Source organism: Gymnogyps californianus, chromosome 1, assembly GCF_018139145.2.
Source record: "Gymnogyps californianus isolate 813 chromosome 1, ASM1813914v2, whole genome shotgun sequence".
NCBI classification, from domain to species: Eukaryota; Metazoa; Chordata; class Aves; order Accipitriformes; family Cathartidae; genus Gymnogyps; species Gymnogyps californianus.
The window spans coordinates 37,554,934-37,569,473 of NC_059471.1; the positions used below are offsets into that span (position 1 = coordinate 37,554,934).

Here is a 14,540-nt window from a genome sequence, read left to right on the forward strand (position 1 = left end):
CAGCTTGAAGAGACTGATCGCAAACATCCATATCTTGATAAGGTCAAAACATTGTAATATTACATATGAATTTAGACCACCACCATCAATAATACGGTGTATACATAAAGTAAAAATTGATGTAGTAATCAAAATTCTTTTACTGAGTGTTGTGGTTTAATCCCAGCCGGCAACTAAGCACCACACAGCCACTCACTCACTCCCCCCTGGTGGGATGGGGGAAGAGAATTGGAAGAGTAAAAGTGAGAAAACTCATGGGTTGAGATAAAGACAGTTTAATAGGTAAAGCAAAAGCCGTGCACACAAGCAAAGCAAAATAAGGAATTCATTCACCACTTCCCATCAGCAGGCAGGTGTTCAGCCATCTCCAGGAAAGCAGGGCTCCATCACGCTTGATGGTTACTTGGGAAGACAAACGCCATCACTCCGAACGTCCTCCCCTTCCTTCTTCTCCACCCAGCTTTATCTGCTGAGCATGACATCATATGGTATGGAATATCGCTTTGGTCAGTTGGGGTCAGCTGTCCCAGCTGTGTTCCCTCCCAGCTTCTTGTGCACCCCCAGCCTACTCACTGGTGGGGTGGGGTGAGAAGCAGAAAGGGCCTTGACTCTGTGTAAGCGCTGCTCAGCAATAACAAAAACATCCCTGAATTATCAACACTGTTTCCAGCACAAATCCAAAACACAGCCCCATACTAGCTACTATGAAGAAAATTAACTCTATCCCAGCCCAAACCAGCACACTGAGTGAAATGAAAAGTCATCCAAAATGACTGTGAAGAATCAAAAAGATGTGTTAGACCTTTACAGTTTTACTGGTAAGAAAAGCCATGGGTGTCTGTGCCTTCTGTCTGCTGCTCGGGTAGAGAAGGAGCAGTGGAACGTACCTCGCAAGATTACTTCAAATGCTTTTATCCGAACAGTCATGTTTGAAGAAATCAGGAAGCTCTTTTTACAAGGATTTAATTTTCAGGTGTGAATTACAGAAAGAGAGGGTTTTGCACAGTATGTGAAACCTTCTTCAACATCTAGCACAAGTGGTATATAGCTCAGTCCCTTAGTTCAAGGAATAGACTTGACACTTACTAAAAAACGGCTTACTAAAAGTAACTAGCACACACCATTAAAGGTCTACCCTAAGTATTTTTAGATTGAATTAACTTTAAATTTTAAATTGAATAAATGAATTAATTTTTAAATTTAATTAAAGCAATTTACTCCATACAATTCAGAAGCTGAATTTTATACTTTAATAAAAACATAAAAGCATAGAAAAAGAATACAGATATAATACTTTCAAAGTTATTTTTACCTGAACTTGTTAGGCAATACAAGCATTTTTTCCTATCAAAAATGTCCTCTGTATTTTTTTCCTTCTAAAGGAAGTTAAAGAGAGATGAAATGTAAAAGAAAACTTACTGTATACTTCAACTGGACTGTGTACTTGAACTCTGAATACATCAAATTATGATGGTACAAAGAAATACTGAAGGAGAAAAAAATTACATACTGTATTTACACGGATTCTAAGAAGTATAGCTTTTTTTATTCTCCTAGTTATACAAAGAAACTGTGAATTAACTTGATGGCTGCTTGAAAGGATTAAGTCAGAAACACAGTATCTTAGAAGGACTAAAAGCCCTGGAACTGTAAGAAAAGGTACCTTAAGATCTATAATTTTAAATTTAAATATTTATTTTAAAATCAGAAGATGCTAGGCTGCTAGTAGCATTTTGTTCATGGAAAATTTCAGTAGGTAGATAGATAGTTTTGTAACTTTTCTTTGCTTGATAAACTACACAGTAGTGTCCTGAACTGTCAATTTTCTGTTGTGGACTATTACCCACTAACTCAAACGAACAAGTTTACCGTGTTCAGGAAAATGAATTGGTACTTCCACTTTTACTCGGTAGGTCATCCTGCTAATATTTCAGAGACAGTTCTCTACTCCTAGCCCTTTTATTTTAGCACGTCCTCAGCAACTAACATAACATGCAGTGAATGGTTAATTTTTTTTTTCTTCAACATACATTTTCTTTGTGTTTGAAACACCATTTTATTTAGTCAAGCATATTGTACTTTGCAGATAGATAGTAATTTTTACTGCACCCTGTAAACAGGGGTAGTAAGTCTTAACAGTGGAGGTGCAGAAGACCTTAGTGGAACAAATAGTCGTAGCTGTATTTCTAGTTATCCACTCAAGATGCATTAAGCCCCAATTCTGTGGTTACTCTATGCAATTTCAAGTTACCAAAGGCGGCCTTGTATGACAGCTTTGCCAGTTGTTTGCAAGGAGAGCTGAAGAAATGACTGTCTGATAGGCTTTCTCTGAACCTCTCCCTGACTTCTGTTTACACCTCTTATTTTTTTCAGCTAAGGCGGGAAATGTAATTAGAGCGTATAATGACAGTTACAACAGCCCCAGAAACATGAGATTGATTCCCATGACAGCTGAAAAATTCTCCATGCAGTATGTATAAACAGGCCCAGTTTCCGAGTTCTAATTAACTTTATTAATGTTTAGTGCAGGAAGTACGAAGGCAACTTAAACAAGGATATAAAAAGCACTGGAGCATTGAAACACTGGTTTCATGTAACTGACTCTTACTGAAAGACATATTTTTCAGCATTTTGTAAAGAAAAATAGAGTAATTTAGAAGAAAGATATTAGATACCTAATACACTCTTATAATAACGAAGCTTTGAATAATGGAGCAAAGATACTAATAGTAGCTTCCTACTCGGTAACATAGGTAGCGATTCTTTATGATATGCAATTAATAAATACGATAGCGAACATGTAACAATGTACAATGACAGTGCGATAAAAGAGATGCAATTATGTGCAAGATTCCTATTATGCCAGCAAATAAGACTTTACGGGCTACTGGAAAATGAGTTTGTGAAAAACCAATTGTAAAAACCTTTTCCATTACATGTTCCTTTTATAGAAACATCTTAACTCACATGTGAAAAGATAAAATATTACACTGGTAAATAACTGTGAAGACATTTTCCCCCACTATGGACACAATTGCAAAACCTTGCAATCACAGAAATTGTATATATTATTTTGATATAATAATCATAACTAAGCTTAACAGCAGTGATATATTAATCACATATAAAGTATATTATTTGCATAGATTTTTTGTTTACTGTCCATGGATTTCCATTTTGTAAATATATATATAATTCAGCAAGCTTTGGTGCTCTTTGATGAACTCAAACTGGAATATGGTTGATTTATATGATACATATTTCCTATTACTATAATTGCAAAGGATGCTATAATACTACTTTTTAGGTGCTAAAACCTCTTAAGTATAGAAATTGCAGTAGAAAATATAAGAATACCTTTTCTGTTATTTACTGACCCTTATTCCCAGGCATGATGATTTAACAATATTTAAAAGATATTCCTATTTTGAGAAGCTCTCAAAACGTGTGGTCAGCAGTTTGTCCACTAAAAGGATTGTGCATTGGAATAATTTAGTATTTGTATTCTTCTGATAGTTTTTGTATGCTCAGTAGGTAAAAACGTATAATAAAAATCATCTTGCAGTTATGCAAAACTATAGTATCATTTTGTACAGTCTTGCAAACAGAGTTTAGAAGTAGATCATTCATCTATAGAGAAGTTAGGAACTTAGAAGTATGTAATGTCAATAACAGAAAATTAGTGTATCTTTAAAGATGTAGGATATTATAGCTTGCTTTTAAGCTTTGATTTAATCCTTTATATGATTATTCTATAGTGCTCGCAGTCTTGCCAGGAGAGCTTCTACTTCTGGAATGGCTTCTCCCTTAGAAGGAGACCCGATACGATTTATTTTCTTTTCTTTGTTGCCTTCTCCGTGACAGGCTTCCTTTCTCCCAACAGCCTTGTTCCACGCTGTAGAACTTGTTTCCACATCAGAAGTAACCTCTTTGGTGACCGGGCTTCTTGTCAAGTTTAAACTGATACTGTGGTGCGAACATGACTTCTCTAGTTGTCCTTTCTGGTTCTCTGCAGAAGATAAACCAAACAAACCTTGTTTCACTATTAAAATACTCAGTTTCAATATTTTGTAATACAAAAAGACCTCTTGATCAGACAAAAGTTTACATGCAGACGATGTGCTAGAAGGAGTAATGATTGCCAAGGAGGCAAGACAAAAAAATATTATCACTTCAAAAGCAGTGGGCTTAGTCCCTTGGAAGTGATACAGACTTTACATAACTTCATTAGATTAGCATCCATATTTCCTACAAAATCACAGATAGAGCCCGACAGGCTCCTCCTTTCTTACTGCAGTCAAAGAGAAAACAGAGTAGTCAGCACCTCTCAGTGTATTCCAAAGTTTTATCTGGTTAATTACATTTCCTACATATTTTTTTAATTGTTCAAATTTTAAAATGTGTTAAAAAAATTTATTTCAATTTAATTATCCGTTGTAATAATTTTTCTTTCCTTTGTGATCTTTTAGGCAGCTAAGTAATTTTAAGAATTTGCATAACTTGCTAAACGTCACTGGCATTGACTGTCACAAGAAGTTGCATTCAGTTAATATCCAGGAGCTTTGCTGGATTGACATGTATTAATAGACAGATTTTTTTTTTTTTTATTCCTCCCCCCCAAATCAAGTGACTGTTCTCAAAACCAGCATATAAGTGGTCCCTCTCATAGATCTCAAACTTTTTAAAAACAGGTGTACTCAATATTCATGTAACCTTGAGCAAGGCTTGAAAATGGCTTCAACAAACTTGACATGACATTTAAAGTTTTTTGGTTATTCGCTGAAAGATGTTCCATCATCCCAATAGTAATGACTTTGGAGCACAGGCAGTCACTCATGACAGTGTGTTTTATGTGAGTGCTGAAAATTCCTACCGAAAACAGCTTGTACATTAAAAGGCAGCTGCTGAAGATATTTACTGCACTGTCATTCCCTGACCAGGGGCTCTCGGTGATGGATGAGGATTTTACACACTTTCTTGGACAATCTCAGCAAATTTTGTAAGTACAATCACCTTTTGGCAAGTGGGGGAAAATAAATACCTTCTTTCTGTCATCTTCTAAATCAGATAAACAATTCTTAATTAAAATTTGATAATAGCTGAATTTTGCACTTAGCTGAAAAATGTAATTTCTATTTTATACTATGGAAAATAATTTGACCCTGAAGATGCAGCAGCACACATTTCGGTCTTCCTGAATCACAGGAGCCCAAAGATTGGGGATGAACACATCTTTATAATTACATATAATAAACCCATCATATATAATTAAAATATCCCTGGTATGTACACTGTTAAATATCCCATTCTACTTAAATGTTTATATTTATTGATTCTGAACACATATTTGCAGGCTGAAAAAGCATGCTACCTGTATCAATATACAAAATACTAGCTGCACCATAGCCCTTTTTGTTTACATTCAGTCTAGGGACAGTCGGAAAACTACTTGGTGTTTTGAAAATCAATACATTTTTTTGAAGTAGAAGAAAACATATTGTCATATAATCAGAGATTAAGTATAGGTGTTGGACTTTATAAAAGGCAAAAATAAATTAGGCATTGAAAGTAAGCTTCTCAAGTGTACTAACAACCAAGTTTTAACTACTTTGCAGTTCAGCGGAGTCTCCACCCCAAAATACTCAAGCATGAGGATCAATGAGGTATGATGAACTAGACTGAATAACAGAGGTGGTGAACAGTTACGAACTGAGGCCTCAAAGTAAAATCCAGCAATATTTTCCCCAGTTTCTCATAGTGTGCGAGGGGCAGAGTAAGGTGCCTTAGAGTGAGATTTAGAACAGCAAAGAGTCTAAGCAGGGAACTGCTGCAAATTAGCTATTAAGAAGTAGTAGATGTTGGGATCTATCTAAACTCTTGTCCTGCTTTGACACTCAGTAAGTGATTTAGCCTTGCAGAAAGGTGTGTCCCATAGCTTGCTTCCTACAATCTGGAATTGTTGCGTGGGGATAGTGACTGAGTAAAGCTGGGTACAGCTGTGTCTTTTTCCCCGCTTAAAACAGCAGCAATCATGTTGATATTGTGACTTTCTAGGCACAGACTAATGAGTGGAGCATTCAACTTGAAGGACCTGTGTCTTTCCCTTCTGTCTAAGGGGTCCTGCAACAATGGGAAATGGGATTAGGAAAGTGCCTTAGTCACTGACCAGTTTATGTGAGTAGTCCTTGTTTCATCTGTTGTAACTTCTGTGCAGTGAAGATGCCACGATTCACTGGAAAAATCACAAAGTGTCATGTTCTTAATACATGACACTTTATGCTAGTGATTAGCAGCACTTCCTAAATAATGAAAACACTTTGGTCTCAGCCATGCTACAAAAAATACTGAGCAGCTAGTGTCAATTAAAAAAAAAAAAGATTTGGATACACATATTTTATCTAAATCCAGTTTTATCATCTCAAAGTTGTTATTTCAGCTGCTCCCTAAATCAGGTGGCATCTTTACTGTGTATGTTCTTTCAGTCAAGGAGGAACTTCTCCATAGAGCATGGCTATGTCTAAGTGCATGCCCAGTATTAGCAGATGTATAGGTAGGTGGTCCCCTGCTTAGCAAACTGGCTGTTGTGAATCTCATTCAGAAACACTGAACTTCGCTAAGCCTGGCTCAGAAAGCATACGTATTTACTTACAGTCCTAGATTTCACTTTGTTAAATATGCACCTAAAGAATTAACTGCTGTAATACTTGAGGTATATATGCTGCTGGTGGCATTCTTCTTATCAGAGTGAAAGATCACTTCCATTTAAGTCAAAGTTTAAAATTAGTTAGGTACTAGCAAGGTAAAAAGTCTCACTAATTCCTCAGAAATATTAATGTCTACCCTGCCAATTTTTTATTTTAATCAAGCAGGAATTAATTTGTGTTAACCCCAAACTCTTAAACACCCTGTACTGCTTCACACACTGATTCAAAACTTGCATGCATTGGTGATTTGGTACCCCGTCCATTCCACTGTCATGACTTTGGATTGTTACCACACCTTCTTCAAATCCTATGCTATGGTGGTAAAATCAAAGAAGTGCATTTTCAACCTGTAACTGTCAAAGCGGGTGGTTTAAAAAAGCCAATGCACCTTGCATATGAATTTATAACTACAAGGCTGCAAGCTGCTGCAGGTTAGCATGTAACTTTGATCACAACAGTAGAAGAGCTGGACTTCCTTAGTTCAGTGTGATAAAGGCTATAAAGCATACAGTTATTTACTTTCAAGAAAAGCCCAAGTCGAGATTAACTGACAAAGTAAGCACAAGAATAAACAGCCATTAATATATTTCTATTAGAAATTAAAACCTTTTGAACCATCAGAGTAATGAAGTTTTGGAATGTACATATATAGAAGTGAGAGCAAAAAACCATAACCAGTTATAAGCAGGAACGTGATCTGTTTCTGAAGACAATATTTGATATGGCTGCCTGCAACAGCAAGGAGATGGCTTAGTGACATTGGCCACCATTTTAAATCTACGTTTCTAGAACAAGGGTACCCACAGAAAATCCACAAACCATACAGATATTAACAGACTTTTCCTAAACTACTTTGAACCATTACATCATGGACATACATAAATTCGGTTTGTGCTTTTGGCAGTAAACTATATTTGAAACAAATTGCAGAATAAAATGAATATATTTACACACACACCTTAGTTCAAATACACTTTTAAAGGATTGAATATAATAAAGTTATAGAAGGTTAATAGAACACTACTCATGGAAAGGCACTTCTACATGAAGTCTTGTTAAGAAGAAAGCTTACATTTCTGGAGATGCACTATTTGTCCACCTACTGTAGCAAGGTGTACCTTCCGGTAGTAGCAAGACAAAAAGAAATCAGACATTAAAAATCACTGGATAAAGACAGAACTTATTAATTTGCTGTATATATTGGAAGTGGTTGAGACAAGTTTCTAATGTTCGGTCACTTTTAGTAATCAAAACCTGTCATTCACCTGTATCATAACAATCACTATGCAGATGAAAAAAAAAGCAAAAACTTTGAATTCACGTTTAAGTTTTCTAAACGCTGGGGTCAGAAGACATTTACCCATAATAGTTTTGACTTTACTGCTACTGAATGCTTCCAGGCACAGGTGAGGCAGAGATCGCATTGTACACTACTAAAGTCTCAGTGTCCAGGTTCCATGACATTTAAATCTTTTTCTTTTCCTTGTTCAATATCTAACTCTTGTGGGTCCTTCAGACCTATTAAAATTCGGTTTTTGCAGATATGAATTTCCTGAACATTGCTGTTAATCAAAAACATTTCAAAATCATATTCACATAACCTAGAGCCAAATAGCTACTATCATCTAGATACAAGACTTTTAAAATTACTTTGATTAACAGCAATGCTCAGGAAATTCAGTTGACAGAAAATTGTGCTTAATAGCTTTCCATAGTTTAAATGGTGTCCTAGCATAGAATAACTTATAATGATATGCTTATAATCTATTAAAGGCTACATACTTCATATTCAGAAAAAGGAAATTGTGCACTATATGTGAACAAAAAAAATCAGTAGTATGAGACCTGCCTGCTCTGAACTTGGGGAAGCAAAATATGATCAGTTAGAGATTTTTAAATCCTGCATAATACTTACATATATCATCTTTAATAGAGAACAAAAATGATTTCAAGAGACCCACTAAAATAGAGATACAGATTTTTTAAAAACAGCTAATAAATATTTAAAATAAAGAAGGACTTTGAAAAGCTTTATTTCATTGCATAGTTTCTCAATAAAAGTCTTGATACTAAGGACATATTTAGTTTTTACATAAATACTTGTACATTGATTGAAAAATAAAGTTGCAAATACAATCAGGAGAACTGCATTACGTGACATTATACGCTTGTATTACAGTCATACATCTCAATGTGGGGCATGACAAAATCATAACATAAGAAAGAACAATTGCAGTTACAACCTCATTACATTTTTTACCAAGTTAACAGGGAAAAATGCTCAAAAACCCAGTGGAATATTTCCTGGCTTGTGCTCCACACACTACATCATATTCCTGAAGCTATGTCTACGCTGAGATTTTCTAAAGCCCACACATACAAACCTTACCACAAATGCAAATGATTTTTACATTCTAAGTCATGACTTGCCTGTGCTAGAAGATACTTTGAGGGCATGCCCCCATGCCAAATGGCTTTGGCTTGGAAAAAGTAACAGCCCTAGCCATAATCCTCACCACTGGCTCCCCAGTGTGGTGCCATAGTTTGTCTCTGGTTCCCTGTCCCTGACGCATGGAACTGAAAGTCAGGGAAAAGCTACAACACCATGTTGGTGCTGCGCTCATGTGTTTTCCCAGGGGAAAGAGCATGTGTTTTTGACGGCAGCGCGATGTGCTGATGCTGGATGCAGCAGTACAGCATTCCCACAAGCTGGAATGCTTGCCGCAGTCCAGCCTCTGTCTGGAAGTCCCGTCTGTCTTCGGCAAATTACACTGACTGCATCATCACGCATGTCCCAAGGCAACCTTACCAAGTGTATTTAGACAACGGTCACATACCATGGGCCTTCTGAGGATATCAGTGTATACCCCCATATGCTCCATCTAAATAAACAGAAGACCTTGAGAAGTTAGCCTGGAGATGTTCCTAAAGGGTTCTGTGAGGGACTGGAAGAGTTAATGTCTGTCAATGTCTCAAACCTTGTAGCAACCAAGGTACAGTCTGCATAACAAAGAGGGCCATTAGCAAGAAGTTGGCTGGCATGGACACAGGGGGTGTGCCGGAGGGTGTGCAGTCCTGTGTTCTGGCAGAACCAGCCTGGTAACCCACCACATATGGCCAGAGGCCACACAAAGCTTATTTGAGGAGGGGGCTTGTAGCTCCTTGGAAAGTCCCTAAGACCACCACCCCAATAAATCGCACATACTCAGTAGATAAAGAACCCTCTGGAACACTACTATATATGTCGAGAACTGTCTGGAATGGACCCATATAAGTCTTCAGGAGGCGTGACTGTGGACGGAGATTTAGACTATGAAAGATACAACTGCAAAGAGCCACGTTGCGCGCGCCCATCACCGGAGGATTGCCGCGCTCGTCGCCGACGCCGCGGGATCCAAGGGTGGTGACTATCTCTTTTCTTTTCCCCCTCTTTTTTTTCCTCTCTTTTTTCCCTTGTCGTGAACGTTTTGCTGCAACCCACGCTGCCCACCCTTACGCCTTCCACAGTTTGGATTGTTCAAATAAAGCGTTCAAAGTGATCGTTTGGTGTCGTTTCACCTCAATTTAGCCCGGGGGGATCCCAGAACCTCTACGACCCTCTGGTCTGTCCGGTCTGGGTCGTAACAGGTTCCCTTGCCGATAACAAAGTATAAAGCATCCCTGGTGCTCTGCTGAAGATATGAGGAAACCGGCAAAACAGTTTCTAAGCGTGAACTACTTTTTCTGATGTAAACTGGGCAATACTGGCTTATGTTTCAGATGGTTGAGATTTACTTACACAGACTCTTATTTTGAAAGGCTGAACATGACCACTGCTGGCAGACATTTTAGGGACCTCTGTTTTTAAGTTCAGGACAAGGTGGAGGTTCTGAATTCCCACTTCAGCTGCGTCTAGCTTCAGCTCTAAAGTAGATAGCTGTATTAGGTGTAGGTAGCAAAGTTTTGGTAGCGGGGGGATGCAGGGGTGGCCTCTGTGAGGAGAGGCCAGGGGCTGCCCCGTGCTGGACACAGCTGGTTCCAGATGGCTCCAAAGGACCCAGCACAGGGCACGGCTGAGCCTCGCACCCCTTTGTGCCATTAGTTGCCTCACTGATGGGACCGAGTGTAACCTGCGGTGATAATAAGGGGGTAGGAGAGGGGTCTGGAGTGAGGCCGAGCCTAAGAAAGCAGAAGGAGTGTGTTTTCCCTATGTGTTTTGATTCTTTTTTTGTTTTTGTTTCCCAATACCCAAATCAGTAGATACACAGATAAATACATATAAAAAAGGGCAATAAATTAATTTTCCCCAAGTCGAGACTGTTTTGCTTGTGACAGTAACTGGTAAGTGATCTCCCTGTCTTTATCTTGACCCATGAGCTTTCCTGCTCCTGTTCTTCCTATTCCCCTCCCTGTCCCACCCCACCAAAGGGGGGACTGAATGAGCAGCTGGATGGGAGTTTGGCTGCCACCCAAGACCGACCCACCACAATAGCTTAGAGGTAAGATGACTCCATCTGTCTTCTAGCATTCCCTATTTTAAATTTTCCAATTAAAAAAACCCACCAATTCTGAAAATTGTCATTTTGAACTTCCAGATTCCAAACTCTTGGCTTTTTACTATCAGAAATGGCAACAAGAAAATAATTAATTCTTGTTTTCCTCTCAAGTATGAAATGAGGGTCTCGTTTCCTGCACTGACTCCCCATTCCTATTAGAGCCTAAGATAGTGGACAGTTGTGAGCCCTGAGTTTTTTCAGGCACCCACCTTTCCTTAATGTCATTTATACAGCCCAAAGTTGGCCTTCTGAATACCATTCTCAGACCTTGGCATTGGCGTTACAACATAACAAGACCTAATTATTTTCTCGAAAGCCTGCCTTACCACCCAGAAGCAGAATTTAGACATAATATGAAAGACTGCTATAGCTAGAAGGTTCATGTCTATTACATAACATCACTCATAAAAAATGGGATAGCTCCTTGCTGGATAGTATAATGGAAAATACTTTAAGTACTTTTTATTGGCACTTTTTATTAGTTTCATATTTTTTCAACAATTTCTGTGACTGACAAGGGTAGGATTGGAGAATGTCCCTGAAATGTTAAAGGAGTGCTGTGTGTTGTTACGACTTATTTCAGTTACACCCTGTAGCCCCAGCCCGAACACCTAAAGGAGTGGTAGCTGTATTCAAATGATCTTTGCTTGATAAGTAACTTCTTACACCTTAGTATTTCATGCTAAATGCTCACAACTTGACTAATCTAAAGCAGACAATAATTAATGAGGCATGGAAAAGTGTTACTGATTTTTGGAACATTTAAAAAAAATAATTTTTATGCACAGTTCATTCAATAGTTGCTGCTGTTCTTGAGCGTTGTGTTAAAAAGGTGTGAAACACAAGGAATAAATACTAATCAGTAAATTCAACTGATATGAGACAAAGTTTTCAGAAACAGTGATTATAGGTTTTTTTGTTCATTTCAAAAGCAAGAATAGAGTATGTCAGCACTAAGTGAGGCTAGCATAGAGGATTTATAGAAACTAAATTTCAAAGAAAATCAATTACAAACTGTGAGCAAACTAATTTGTGATGAGAGGAACTATGCTGGACCAGCTCCCTTTTACTCGGCCCTAAAGCAAAGCCTTTAAAAATTCTTTTAATCCCTTACCTACCTACATCTTCTCAAAGACTACTTTACGTTCCTGTTGATCACTCCATTCAATCTTTTTCCTATCTTTTCCAAAGGTACTTTGCACCTGCATTGAGTTGGGACCAATTTCTCTGTTTAAACTAATATATTCTCAGCTCTAATACAGCAATGACTTTTGTTACAAGAAATGCAACTTTAAGTTACTGGGATTTAAATGAAAGTCTTGAGTGCCTGTCAAGATGAAAAGAAAACAAAAGTGTGGATCAGACTACTGACAGGAATCACCCAAGGTTTTTATGTAAGTGAGAGAAGAAACCTCTGAAGGTGTCTGATGGCTAATTCAGACTTAGGAGTTTGGCATCCTCCCTATTTCACTCTGAATTACAGTGGATCTTCTGTGTCTTCTCACGCATCTTTCCCCAAATGAAGGCACATTTGGGAGTTTCTAGGAAACTACAAAATGGAAACTTCCAAAATAGAAACCTACTTTGTGGTCATTATTGATTTTTAGAGCACATGGTTTGAATCATTCTTAAAAAACTAAATGTGTAAGTCTCTTAATTTCAAAATGGATAAATAATTTGGCATAACTTTAGTATTAATAAATAATAAATTAATCTTCTTATTTATGTTGGGATGACGGGAGTAAAAAGATAAATATTGATCTACATGGATACCCAGTGGCAGTGGGTCTTCAGGCAGCGGCCAGAAATGTTATGCAGCCTAGGTGTTTATGGGATTTCTCCCAAGGCACAAATAGGATAAACATCAACTTTTTCTCTTCTTTAAGTCAGGAAATCATCAGGAAATTTCAGTGATAAAACTGGAAGTTAACATATTTAGACTATTTTAAATTCCTGAAATGTGGTTTATTATTTGTTTTTTTACTTTGTTCACAAGTATAGTGTAGCTTGTCATTCCAAATCCTCGTTAGAGTTAAAAGAGAGAAAAAAATTATGACTGTACAAGCTAGTGATCTGTGACAAGATACATAGAGGTCCATAGTCTAAAGCTATCCTCTGTTCAGCTGATGATAATATATGTAGATGCCACATACTAAACTGCCACTGATGCCTCTGAGCAGTAGATCCATTTAGTCTCCAAACCTGTCTGCGTAGCATCTACCTATAGGTGAATACTGCTTTCAAGGTACACTTTGATAAAGAATTTCAGGAATATGCATAAAGACTGCTGCCATCAAAGGAAAGACACTGGCAGCTGCAATGGGTAATGATAAGTAATATGCTGATGAAAATAACCAAAATGGAAAATAAACACACAATTTGTGTCTTCTTTTACCAATTGTTGTGGAAAAAAAACACAGTAGGAAGCCTCCTACCTCTGGAAAATAAAAAACCCAACAAATCCAAACAACAAAGCAAGTCTTAAAGACTGACCTGATATTTATGACATTTCACTCACTGCGAAATGTTGTTGTTTCTGTTAAGTATTTACTATTTAGCATAAACATTTTTAAAAAAACCTATATAACTATGTCTAGTAATTGCCTTAAGAATTTAACACTAAATTATTACTTATCTACTATTCTTGATAGTAAATGTTTACAAGCTATTCCCTAACTATTCTAATAACTGCTACAAAACCATACAATTTGTATTTCTTATTTTTAGCCCAAACTTCCGTTCCCAAGTTCATATCAGCAATCAGAGTATTGGTAGGTTGCATTGCCTGAAGGTAGAGCGTAAATATTTTGTAATGTCAGATCAAACCGATGGGAAAAATTGCTTTTCCCTCATCACCTATTGCACTTCTCTCCTAAGGAATCAATCTGCTTCTAAGGGAAAGGGGGATCTACAGAGCCCTGCAAATGTTTCTGGGAGCAGCATAAAGATGAAAGGCTAGAGCTGAAAGTAAATTAGGTGGGTGTTAGTTTTAACAGTTGAGTAGAAACACAATTTTCTCACATTCCTGTAACAGGTACCGGACCAATGTCCTGGGGCAGTTCTTGCCCACACAGGTCACAGTCACAGTGGGCTGTCGTTCACCATTATCCAAAAGATTGCAAGAATAGCATACGGCTCTCAGGCTCCTCTCATTTTAAAATGTTTTTAAAACAAGTCTCTGGAGGGAAGCAGGGCAACAGACAGCGCTGCATGCTGTTGTTGCTATGACAGATGAGACTGTAGTGATTTACTAACCTGGAAAAGTATTTATGAGAACTCCAAATCCTAAGTAGATCGAAAA

The 14,540-nt window shown here is 37.6% G+C and overlaps 1 protein-coding gene across 1 annotated transcript in view; it reads right to left on the reverse strand.

Moving 5' to 3' along the window:
* Window positions 1-3,596: 3,596 nt before the first annotated feature.
* Window positions 3,597-14,540, reverse strand: part of DIAPH3 (diaphanous related formin 3) — a 250,366-nt gene continuing 239,422 nt past the window's right edge. Inside the window, exon 29 of the mRNA XM_050905747.1 lies at window positions 3,597-4,009. Coding sequence (XP_050761704.1) covers window positions 3,753-4,009 — 257 coding nt within the window. The 3' untranslated portion in view covers window positions 3,597-3,752. The remainder of the gene's footprint in view (window positions 4,010-14,540) is intronic.